Below are 12497 nucleotides of genomic sequence, written 5' to 3'. Positions count from 1 at the left end.
TTTGAGGGGGAACAGTCTCCTAAGATCCTATAGCCAGCAAAGGGTGTGGGTCTCCAGTCATGCAATGGGATGGCCGGAGGGACGAAGCACAGGGTCACGTCTCAGACCCACCCTTGAGTGTCCGTGTGACCCCGGGTGAGCCACGCCCCCTCTCTGTGCCTCAGTCTCCCCATCTGTGGTGCCAGAGGGGGCATGCAAGCTCTGCCCCCTTCCCCATTCCTCGCTTGGGTTGGGAAGATCCCCTGGAGAAGGAAATGGCTACCCACTCCAGTATTCTTCCCTGGAGAATTCCATGGACAGAGGAGCCCGGTGGGCTACAGTCCACGGGGTCATAAAGGGCTGGACACAACTGAAGCGACTTAACACAAACACACACGTTTGTTTCCAGGGAAGACTGGGGGCAGGAAGGGAACTTGAATCACAGAGGGGCAGAGCCAGGAGGCCTTAGGAAGAACCCAGGTGGGCTTCCCATTCTGGTGACAGGAGCCAGAAGCAAGACAGGCCATGACTTAAGGTCACGCAAGTCACTGTGCCCCATCCCAGCGTGTGAAATCTGCTCTCTCTGCACCCTGCCCAAGACCAGTGCCACATCCCATGCACGTGGACAGAAGTCACAAACCTCCCTTCTCACCGATGCTTTATTTTCCATAAAAATCCCCCAAAGCCCGTGGAACTGATGTCTTTACATCATGACAGTAATCATAATGAATTGTTTTAAAAAACCACAAAGCTGGCTGTTGGGACAATGGGCGTGTGAACTACGACCTTGGGTCGGGGGGGTACTTAGGGCGCACCCCGTGTGTCACAGAGGAAAACCCAACGTCCCTTCATAAGGAGGGCTTAGTGTCCATTGTATTTCAGCCAAAACTGCCCCATGAATAGAAATCTTCCACAAAGCCCATTTCAGAGGGTATGGCTAGGCTCCCGCCTGGATATGGTGGCCCCATCTGGAGCTGTGCCTCGGAACCTCACGCAGCTGTGGAGAGGTGGCCGGCCTGGAGACCACCTCCCTGGGGGGCTCTCTCTCTACTCTGGAGGGGGCTGCATGGCTGGGTTGGGGTCCTTGGTTCCACTTGCCTGCTGTTTGTGGCTGCTGGTGGTCCTGAGGGGTGGCAGGTGGGCCACAGTGAGCTGGGAGGCGGGGTGGGGGTCCGTGTTGAAATTTCTTGTTCGACCAGAATCTTTAGGCCACAAACTCCTTGAGGGCGGGATGGTCTGCCCCTCTCGTCCCTCTGTGGCCTCTGCACACGTGTTTTTGCGCACATGGTCAGTTGTGTTCGACTCTTTGTGATCCCACGGACTGTAGCCCGCCAGGCTCCTCTGCCCATGGGATTCTCCAGGCAAGAATACTGGAGTGAATTACCATTTCCTCCTCCAGGGGATCTTCCCAACCCAGGGATCGAACCTGCGTCATCTGTGTTGGCAGGCAGATTCTTTACCACTGAACCACTTTGGAAGCCATCTTGGCTCTGCAAGCTCTCAGTAGCTGTCAGGTTGGGTGGAATTCATGGGTTCCTATCCCCAGCTCCTTTCTCACTGTCATTGAAGCACTGTTTCTAGGAGTTACTGCGTATACTGTACTGTGGATTTGTGGGCCTTGCAGGCCACATGTCCATCTCATCAGCAGAGCAGAACCAGTCACTTGAACCCGGAGTTCGACACGGCCCTGCAGATGCCGAGGCACCTTTCATAAAAGGAGGCACTCCGGGCAGGGGAGGGGCCTGAGTGGACCCAGGATGGGGGGGACTTTCGGTGGGGGGCTGGGAGTGGGGGAGAGCAGCCTGCTTTGGGCTCCAGGTAACTCATCTGAGCCAGAAACACGGATCCTGTCCTTTATTTGACATTCGGGAAACAGAGCAAAAATACAAATTAAAAAATCCCACCAGACACCCAAAGGCCCCAGGCTTGCAGGAGCAGTGCTGGGTTCCAGAAGACAGAGGCCCAAGGCCCTGCATCTTCCAAGATGGGAGCCACTGGTAGGACAATTCCCTGCCATGCGGAAAGCCTTGTTGTCCCTTTGCCTCAGTGCTGAGAGCTACTGGCTCCCTCCCGTCATCAGGGTAACCCTAGATGCACCCCCTTGATGCCAAGAATCTCCTACTGGGAGATGATTGGGGTAGGGGGTCGATCAAACTTGGATAACGCCAGCCAAGAAGCCAGCCACAGAGGCCAGACATTGCCCCTGCTTGACTTCTGCCCAAATTTGTGGAAACAGAGGGCTTCCCTGGTGACTCAGATGGTAAAGAATCTGCCTGCCATGCAGGAGACCAGGGTTTGATACCTGAGTCAGGAAAATCCCCTGGAGAGGGAAATGGCAACCCACTCCACTATTCTTGCCTGGAGAATCCCATGGACAGAGAAACCTGGTGGGTTACAGTCCATGGGTCAATGGGGTCGCAAAGAATCGGACACAGGTGAACTACTCACACTTTTCATGGAAACAGAAACTCTCAGGGTCATAGGGGATCGCAGGGGACGACTCTGTGCAAGCACTGCTCATCCTTTTCTTGAATGCCTCGAGAGACAGGGAACTCACTCCCTCTAGAGCCCACCTGACTGGCCTTTAGAGCACATTAGAAAAGTCTTTTTTTTTCTTTCCTCCCTAAGGAAATCTGTCTCCTTTTAATGCAGGTGACCATAGCATCCAGACCACTGCGATTTATTTTTCCCAGTGACATTTGTAACACTCAAAAGTCCAGTACCCTGTGTCTTCTTTCTTATCCGTCAGTATTTCTGCGATGAGCTTATCTTGAAAGCTGGTTTCTCAGCCTCTGCTCCCAGTGGAAACCCAAGGGGGCACATCCCAACTCCATGCTAGGGGGAGGGATTGGGGAAGTGAGGAGGCTCATTCTCTCAGTAGGAGGTATTGGTTGGGATTGCCCTGTGGCATGGCCTCTGCTTTCAAGGGGCTGAAGAATGTTCTAGACTGGGGGTGGGGGGCAGATTTGCAACTGTAGGGCAAGGATGATTATCAGTGGCCCTCACTGGTGCCATGGGCTCTGATGTTCCCCAAGGAGGTGGGAGTTATAGGAGGCGAGGGGGCTGGTTTAAAGGAAAAGCTGTGAGTTCCAAGGTCAGGCAGTTCCCCCAGGACGTGGTGCTGCTGGGGGTGGTGCTGACCTTCCAGGCCCGATGCCCAGGACTGCAGGGACTGTTCTGGGAGGAAAGGCACGAGGAAGAATCCAGACCCAGCCAGGGAGTCGGTGGGCATCTGTGGCTCCAACCTGGACCAGGTGACAAGCAAGAGAAGGGTCTTGACCAGGAGTCTGTGCAGTGGGATGGGGTCTCTGAGGCCACCAAGAGGCATGGGCCATGCTCAATGCTTCCCCTTCTTCTTGGCCATGAGCTCATGAGTGTGGAAGGGTGGAGAATTGGGTCCTTTTTCAGACGCATTAATACTGCATCATTTTTTAAAAAAGTGTTTTCAAGAAGCTAGAAAGGATGTTGGGTTTCAGAAATGGATGGGGGAGACGGGCACCCCACCGGAGATTGGGACTCGGGATGAGGTGAGGATGAGATCCAGGGCAGCAGGGCATCCAACAGAGGTTTCTTGACATCTGAGATCTTCTTTCGTGTCCTCCTCTGTGCTCACGTCACTTCAGGACATGCTGGAGAGGGAGAGACATGGTCAAGTTACCGTGATTAGATTTAGAGAAAGTGGAAAGTGTTCCATGTGTGTGGAATTCAAAATAATGATCTAATCTGGCTTTGGCATGCCCTCAATAGCAAGAGTGGCACCAACCTTGCAAAGTCTGCCACCTGCCATCCACCTTCCAGATGTGGTTCTGAAAGGCACCTCTCTCTTGGTGCCCCAGCCAAAGAGCAGGCCCCAGGGCAGGTGCCCTCAATCAGACTGGGTCAGGTTTCAATTCACCCATCTATTCACCATCCTTCCATCCACTTATCCAACTCACTATTCATCCTTCCATCCACTTATCCAACCAACCATCTATCCATCCACACTCATCCATTCATCCATCCACCCATCCATCCATCCACTTACCCAACTCACCATTCACCCCTCCATCCACTTATCCAACCAACCATCCATCCATCCATCCATCCACTCATTCATTCATCCATCTAACCAACCATCCATCCATCATCCATCCATTCATCCCTCCATCCACTTATCCAACTCACCATTCATCCCTCCATCCACTTATCCAACCAACCATCTGTCTATCCACACACCCATCCATCCAACCATCCATTTATCCATCCACCCATCTACACATTCATCCATTTGTCCATCCATCCATCCACCCAACTAACCATCCATCCATCCACACACTCATCCATTCATCCATCTAACCAACCGTCCATCCATCATCCATCCATGCACTTGTCCAACCAACCATCCATCTATCCACACACCCATCCATCCATCCAACCATCCATTTATCCACCCAACTATCCATCCACATCCATCCAAGCAACTATCCATCCATCCATCCATCCATCCATCCATCCATCCACACACCCATTCAACCCTCCATCCATTGACTTATCCATCACCCATATACCCATCTGTCCATTGGACCCATCTATCTGTTTATCCACCCACCCATATACTTGTCCATCTACCTATCCATCCATCTATACACCCATCTGTCCATCTATCCACTGCTCCCAACCATTCTTTCTATTATGTATTTAATCATTCAAAAAGTGCTTGTTTTTTAATTATCTCTGCCTGAGGATCCCCGGGGGAGGGGGGGCCTAATTCTGCTGTTTGTTGTATCTGACTTTTTTCATGGTGAATGATTTCCTTTTGTGTTTTGTGTCTGTGGACGGGGACTGATTTTCAGAACACATGGATTGAGATGGTCTTGTTGGAAATGCATTGAGAACCTCCCTCTATTCAGTCTCCAGGGAAGTACTGGTTTAAGACCATTTTTGATGTTTATTTCTCAGCTTGGGGCTTCTTGGGTCACATGGATAGTACTAAGACATGTGGCTGGCCCATGTTACAGATCTGTAGCAGAGAATGTGGTCAAGGATTAACCCTGCACATTCCAAAGAAAAGTCTGGCCCTTTCCCAGCCCCTCGGAGGCCACCTCCATGACCTTGGAATGTCCTTCTTGATAAGAGTATCTCTGTTTGCCTGGGACCTTGGGTCATGCTGGATAGTCTATGCTGACTATTGGCCATGTGGTATCAGCTCAACCTCTGCAAGGGCTAGAGAGATGAAGGTCAGCCACATGTACAGTCCACTGCGCATATGACTGACCTCCAATAAACACCCTGGACACCAGGGCTCCTGGCGAGCAGCACAGTTTGGAGACACTTGGTGTGCGCCACCACACTTGGCTGCTGGGAGAATAAAGGGCTGTCCCCACGAGTCCCCTGGGAGACAACAGCTGGGAACTCGCACCTGTCTCTCTTTGCCCAGCCCCATACAGCCCTTCCTATTGCTGATTTTGATCTGTATCCACCCGTCCACTGTGATAAACCATAACTATGAGCAGATCTGCTTTGCTGAGTCCCGGGAGTCCTTCTAGCAAACCATGGACCCTGAGGGTGGTCCCCAGGACCCGTGACACACAGGGAGGCTTTTTCTGGCATCTAGAGCCGGGCAGACACACTGAGATAGGTTGTGGGCAGGCATCGCACCCTTCAGCTGAGTTAAATCCCAAGTTTCAGGGGTCCTGGCTATGGGTGAATGTTTCAGCCAGGGTCCTCAGTCTGGGACTTCCCATCAATGGCACCCCCTGGAGTTGGGCAGGGACCAGCTGCTCACTCAACCCCAGAGGAGGCCCTGTTGTCAGGGTAACCATGATCTCCCTGCCTCCCTGGTGCACCTTCCTCCCTCCACCACCAAGTCATGGGGTACTCATCCAGGCTAGGTTCCATTTAGAATGTTTCCAAACAAACATGCCAAGAATAACCCCTCCCCTCTCCCCCCCGGCTTCCCACGCACCTCGTTTCCTGATCTTCTGTGGCCAGAGCAGACCTGTGGGGAAAGGAAGGAATCCCAGCATTAGTTGCCTGTTTGGGGAGCCTTGGCATTTGGCTGTGAGCCCTATGAGGGCCAACACGGCTGCATCCTGATCTGGCACAAAATAAGCGTCAGCGTGTGTCTGCTGTGTGACAAATGAGCCAGGACAGGCAGTCACGAGGACGGCCAAGCCCCCTGGCTGCCACAAAGTGAAACCACCAGTGCTGCTGCAGGTCCACGCACCTGGAAGGTGGAACCCATCCACCAGGACCTGCCCAAAGGCCAGCCAGAACCTCCATCTGAGAGCAGATCCTGGTCTCTCAGGCACATCATTTGCCCCTGGTCCCTGTGCTTGGCCTGTGATAGATGCAGGGTGGGAGGAGGGGGAGGGAACAGTCCCAAGATATAGCCACTGCCCTCAAAGAGCCCAAGGACAGGAGAAAGGGGAAAACAAGCAGCAAAGGCAGGAGGTAGATGGCACAGAAAGAGACAGGGAAGGAGGGAGGGGGCTTCTAGAGACCCAGGAGGGGGCCATGCCATCTGTCTACACATCCCAGGGTGAGGTACTAAAGGACTTTTATAATAACAGAGAGTCACTGGATTAAAGACAAATGAGGAGGGGGATGGGAATGGAAGCAACTGCTCAGTGGGGTACAGGGTCTCCCTCTGGGCGGAAAGAATGTTTGGGAGAGAGCTGCTGGTTGCCCTAAACTGTTGTTGTTCAGTTGCCCAGTCATGTCTGACTTTTTGCAACCCCATGGACTGCAGCACACTAGGCCTCCCTGTCCTTCACCATCTCCGCGAGTTTGGTCAAACTCATGTCCATTGAGTCGGTGAGGCCCTCCAACCATTTCCTCCTCTGTTGCCCTCTTCTTCTTTAGCCTTCAATCTTTCCCAGCATCCAGGTCTTTTCAAATGAGTCAGCTCTTTGAATCAGGTGCCCAATTATTGGAGCTTCGGCTTCAGCATCAGTCCTTTCAATGAATATTCAGGGTTGATTGCCTTTAGGATGGACTGGTTTGATCTCCGTGCAGTCCAACGGACTCTAAAGAGATGTACTAAATTCACATTAAAATGGTTTGATGGAGCAGGTCTCATGGTGGACTTTTTTTTTTTTTTTTTTTTGCTTCACTACGAAGCATACAGGATCTTAGTTTCCAGACCAGGGATCGAACCTGCGCCCCATGTAGTGGAAGTGCGGAGTCTTAACCACTGGATCAGCAAGGAGGTCCCCAGGTGGTCTTATTTCAGCACCATAGTGACCTCAGATCACCTTCATCTGATGCTCTTTGGGCTCTCAAGCTCCTGGCAGGTGTGAGCTCTTGCCCACGGCCACCTGGATGCTTACCTGTCTTCCGCCAGCCCCGCCTCCGCCTTCTCTTCAGACCTGGGCAGGACAGACTCCGGCTGCGGCCTTGCGCTGGGAACAGAAAGAGGTGAGCAGGGGTGACCAGCTGGCCGAGTGGGCTGAGGGGCTCTTGGCTCCCACTGCCCCTCCATCTGGGCTGCCGTGACCCGACAGCAATCTGGAAAGGGTTTGCGTGCCCTGGAAAGCGCCGGGGCCCAGAGGGTGGAGCAAGTGATGGGATGGTCAGGAATTCATGAAGGTGAAGGCCGTGGGGAGAAAGAAAGAAAAAAAAAATGAGAAAAAAATATAGACAGAGAGATTAAAAAAAGCAGAACAATAATGAAGAATAAAAGATAACAATCCCTGGAGGGTAAAACCAGACCCCAACAGCAAAGTGAGATAAGAAAAAGAAAAAAAAATATATATATATATAATAAGAAAAATATAAATAAGAGTGATCAGACTAATAACAAAGATTAGAAAATAATAATATAAGAAACCACAATCACAGAAAACTAATCAAACTGATTACATGAACCACAGCCTTGTCTAACTCAATGAAACTATGAGCCATGCTGTGCAGGGCCAGGCAAGACGGACAGGTCATGGTGGAGAGTTCTGACAAAACATGGTCCACTGGAGAAGGAAATGGCAAACCACTTCAGTATTCTTGCCTTGAGAACCCCATGAACAATATGAAAGGGCAAAAAGATATGGCGCTGAAAGATAAACTCCCCAGGTTGGTAGGTGCCCAATATGCTACTGGAGAAGAGTGGAGAAATAACTCCAGAAACAATGAAGAGATGGAGCCAAAGCAAAAACAACCCCCAGCTGTGGATGTGACTGGTGATGGAAATAAAGTCCAATGCTGTAAAGAACAGTATTGTATACGAACCTGGAATGTTAGGTTCATGAATCAAGGTAAATTGGAAGTGGTCAAACAGGAGATGGCCAGAGTGAACATAGACATCTTAGGAATCAGTGAACTAAAATGGACTGGAACGGGCAAATTTAACTCAGATAACCATTATATTTACTACTGTGGGCAAGAATCCCTTAGAAGAAATGGAGTAGCCCTCATAGTCAACAGAAGAGTCCCAAATGCAGTTCTTGGGTGTAATCTCAAAAATGACAGAATGATCTCTGTTCATTTCCAAGGCAAAACTTTCAATATCACAGTAATCCAAGTCCATGCCCCAACCAGTAATGCTGAAGAAGCTGAAGTTGAATGGTTCTATGAAGACCTACAAGACCTTCTAGAGCTAACACCCAAAAGAGATGTCCTTTTCATTTTGGGGACAGGAATGCAAAAGTAGGAAGTCAAGAGATACCTGGAGTAACAGGCAAGTTTGGTCTTGGAGTACAAAATGAAGCAGGGCAAAGGCTAATTGAGTTTTTCCAAGAGAACACACTGGTCATACCAAACACCCTCTTCCAACAACACAAGAGATGAGGCTACACGTGGACATTACCAGATGGTCAATACCGGAATCAGATTGATTATATTCTTTGCAGCCAAAGATGGAGACGCTCTATACAGTCAGCAAAATCAAAACCTGGAGCTGACTGTGGCTCAGATCATGAACTCGTTATTGCAAAATTCAGACTTAAATTGAAGAAAGTAGGGAAACCACTAGGCTATTCAGATATGGCCTAAATCAAATCCCTTACAATTATACAGTGGAAGAGACAAATAGACTCAGGGATTAGATCTGATAGACAGAGTGCCTGAAGAACTATGGATGGAGGTTCGTGACATTGTACAGGAGGCAGTGATCAATACCATCACCCCAAAAAATAAATGCAAAAAGGCAAAATGGTTGCCTGAGGAGGACTTGCAAATAGCTGTGAAGAAGAGAAGTTAAAGGCAAAGGAGAAAAGGAAAGATATACCCATCTGAATGCAGGGTTCCAAAGAATAGCAAGGAGAGATAAGAAAGCCTTCCTCAGTGATCAATGCAAAGAAATAGAGGAAAACAACAGAATGGGAAAGACTAGAGATCTCTTCAAGAAAATTAGAGATACCTAGGGAATACTTCATGCAAAGATCGGTGCAATGAAGGACAGAAATGGTATGGACCTAACAGAAGCAAAAGATGGCAAGAAAAGGTGGCAAGAATACATAGAAGAACAATACAAAAAGGATCTTCATGACCCATGGCTTTACTGTGCAGAGGATAAGGCCCAGGCCCCCAGGAGGCTCCCCAGGGCCCTGGGCAGGGGAACACCAGATGGATTCCCCTCTCTTCCACACCCGGAGGGACCCCTGCTCTGTCTCCCCTCTCCCTTGCACCCGCAGGACCTACATGGGCAGACGGTGCCCTTGGGGGTGTCCCTGGAGGACAGAGGGGGTCCCAGAGACTGGAGGGGGCCCAGAGGGAGGCGGGCCCTGGAGGATGGAGGGAGCCCTGGGAAGGAGGAGGGAACCAGAGGATGGGGGGGTTCCCAGATGGTGGAGGGCTTTGGAAGGGAGAAGGAGGGGGCATGCAGAGGATGGGGACCCTAAAGGGTGGAGGGTTTCCTGGATGGTGGAGGGCTTGGCCTGGAGGGAGGAGAGAGCCCTTGAGGGCAAGAGGGGAACCCTGCGGAGCAGAGGGCCCAGTCCAGAGGACAGATTGGGGTCCCCAGAGGGGTGAGGGGTCTCCAGAGGTGTAACAGGAGGGAAAGGGGCAGGGAAAGGGAAATTTTTGAAAGAATGACATAACCCAAGGACACAACATAAACCAATAAGAATCAAATAGGTCCAAGATGGGAGACAAATGAACTCTGATTAGACCTTGATCCTCGATCTGCAAGCTAAACGACACACCCAGAGGCACCACGACAGTTCCAAGGCACTGTCAAAAGACCAAGGAGTGGGCAGTTGCCCAATTCCTGGAAATCTCCACCCTTTTCCCCAAAATAGTTGGAATAATCCTCCTACTCGTTAGCCTATGAAATTACCCACCCTATAAAAACTAACCACACCACATTCCACGGCCGCGCGCACCCTCTGCAAAGGCCCACACTCTGTGGACTGCACTTCTCCCTGCATCTGAATAAAGCCACCTCTTACCTATCACTTTGTCTCTCACTAAATTCTGCGGTGAGACATCAAGAACCCGAGTTTCATTAGGTCCTGAAACAAAGCACTGTGGGTTTTGGCTGGGTTTGAGTCCCAATCCGACATAAATGGTTTCAGAGGGAGGAGGAAACTGGAAAGCAGGGAGCGGAGGGGGACCTGGGGGGTGAGCCCCGGCGGGTGGATGAGGCCGGGAGAGTGAAGCTGCTGCTGAAGGGTGGAGGGCTCAACCTGGGGGCCTTAGGAGGTTCCCCAGGGCCAAGCCCCCACTGTCATCAGCATCATTAGAAGGACTCTACCGAGCCCACTATTTTTGCCCAGTGGGTTACACTGGTCCTAATTCCTCATGATAACTCACAGGATGGCTGTGAATTTTTCACTTGCCTAATGTTACGCTGAGACTGAGCAGGGGAGCCTGGATTCCAGCCTGGGTCTGACTCCAGTCCCTCTAGAGAAGGCAGGGCTTTGAACCACATGTGTGCGTGACATGGGTCCCAAGTGAGTTGAAGCTTCCGGCTTCCCCCAGCCGTAACCCAGCTCAGAGCCAGCCCCAACCCGGCCAGAACACGGGCCGCTCTGCACAGACCTTTCTCTCCTGGCCTTCAGCCGTTCCTCCTCGTACCTGGAAGAGAGAAAAAGGAGAAAGCTTAAGAGGTAGCCTGGGAATTCCCTCCCCTCTGGGAACAGGAAAGCAGTCTCACTGTCACATCTGAACACAGGCCAGGCTTCAGAGCAGACAGGATAGCCTGCAGCTACTTTACAAAGCCCCACCTCACCCCATCCCAGGGCAGGGATAGCTGTTTTACTGGCATATTCCAGTGCCTGGTGTCGCTGCAACTCAGCAGACATTTCTAGCGTCTGCCCTAAACAAAGCCAGGATAAAGCAATTAATTATTAATGTGGCTTTGTCTACAGACGCCCCACCCCCCCACAAAGGGCCAGAGAGTCAATATTTTCGGCTTTTCAGACCAGTCTCTGTGGCAACCCCTTGATTCTGTTGTAGCTCGAAAGCAGCCATGGATGGTTTGTAAATGGACAAGTATAGCTGTGTGCCAATAAAACTTTATTTACAAAGACAAGCCAGGGGCCAGGACTCACTGGCCCCTCCGCCTGCACTAGAGGGGCCAGGTCCACTGTGTTCTGTCATTTCACAGGTGCCTGTTCACTCTGTTTCCCTCTGTCCTGCTCTCCCACTCAGGTCTGGTTCTCTGGCAGCTTGACCGGGTGAAGCATGGGTGGTTGGGAGATGAGCAACCCTGGGGATGATGGGGATGGAGGTGGGGTGGTGCTCCCACGGCACAAGACACTCACTGTAGCACGCAGTCTGGGATCTGCACGTGCTCCATGGGGATGAGCTGCTCCAGATCTTCCAAGCTGTGCACATACTGGATCTTGTTGATGAACTTGACGCTGGTGGGAGAAGGAGGGACACGTCTGAAAGCAAGCCCTTGGGGTGGTGACTCAGGGTCAGAGGGAGTGAAGGCAGCCAGGGATGCACACGCAGCCCTATGCCAGGATGCCCCAGCACACTCACCCAACCTCCCTCTCAGCCCACGCCAGACCTTACCCCCTGCCCCTAGTGCAGGTACAGAGCAGAACCTGGGGTCTCTGCCTGCAAGAAGGGAGGGCTCCTGAGCCGTGTGTCTGAAACCAGTCCCCACTGAGCAGAGTTGTTGTTCAGTTACTCAGTTGTATCTGACTCTTTGCGATCCCATGGACTGCAGCACACCAGGCCTCCCTGTCCTTCATTATCTCCCTGAGTTTGCTCAAACTCACATCCGCTGAGTCAGTGATACCATCCAACCATCTCATCCTCTGTCGCCCTCTTCTCCTCCTGCCTTCAGTCTTTCCCAGCATCAGGGTCTTTTCCAGTGAGTCGGCTCTTTCCAGCAGGTGGCCAAACTATTGGAGCTTCAGCTTCAGCATCGGTCCTTCCAGTGAACATTCAGGGTTGATTTCCTTTAGGACTGACTGGTTTGATCTCCTTGCAGTCCAAGGGATTCTCAAGAATCTTCTCCGGCACAACTTGAAGGCATCAATTATTCGGTGCTCAGCCTTCTTTTTGGTCCAACTCACATCCGTACACGACTACTGAAAAAACCATAGCTTTGACTATACGGACTTTTGAGCAGAGAGGGAAAGAAGGAA

At 51.3% G+C, this 12497-nt stretch overlaps 1 protein-coding gene across 5 annotated transcripts in view; it reads right to left on the bottom strand.

The window, feature by feature from the left end:
- Nucleotides 1-621: 621 nt before the first annotated feature.
- The window catches only part of ATCAY (ATCAY kinesin light chain interacting caytaxin), a 40395-nt gene continuing 28519 nt past the window's right edge, over nt 622-12497 (bottom strand). For all 5 annotated transcript variants that reach the window (XM_043466192.1, XM_043466194.1, XM_043466193.1 and 2 more), the window contains 5 exons: nt 11661-11759; nt 10936-10971; nt 7290-7361; nt 5924-5956; nt 622-3608 (listed from right to left, as the gene is read on the bottom strand). In XM_043466192.1, coding sequence (XP_043322127.1) covers nt 3599-3608; nt 5924-5956; nt 7290-7361; nt 10936-10971; nt 11661-11759 — 250 coding nt within the window. In that variant the 3' untranslated portion in view covers nt 622-3598. The remainder of the gene's footprint in view (nt 3609-5923; nt 5957-7289; nt 7362-10935; nt 10972-11660; nt 11760-12497) is intronic.

The sequence above is a fragment of the Cervus canadensis genome, chromosome 4 (genome assembly GCF_019320065.1).
Source record: "Cervus canadensis isolate Bull #8, Minnesota chromosome 4, ASM1932006v1, whole genome shotgun sequence".
NCBI classification, from domain to species: Eukaryota; Metazoa; Chordata; class Mammalia; order Artiodactyla; family Cervidae; genus Cervus; species Cervus canadensis.
This window is presented reverse-complemented; position numbering and strand designations above follow the sequence as displayed.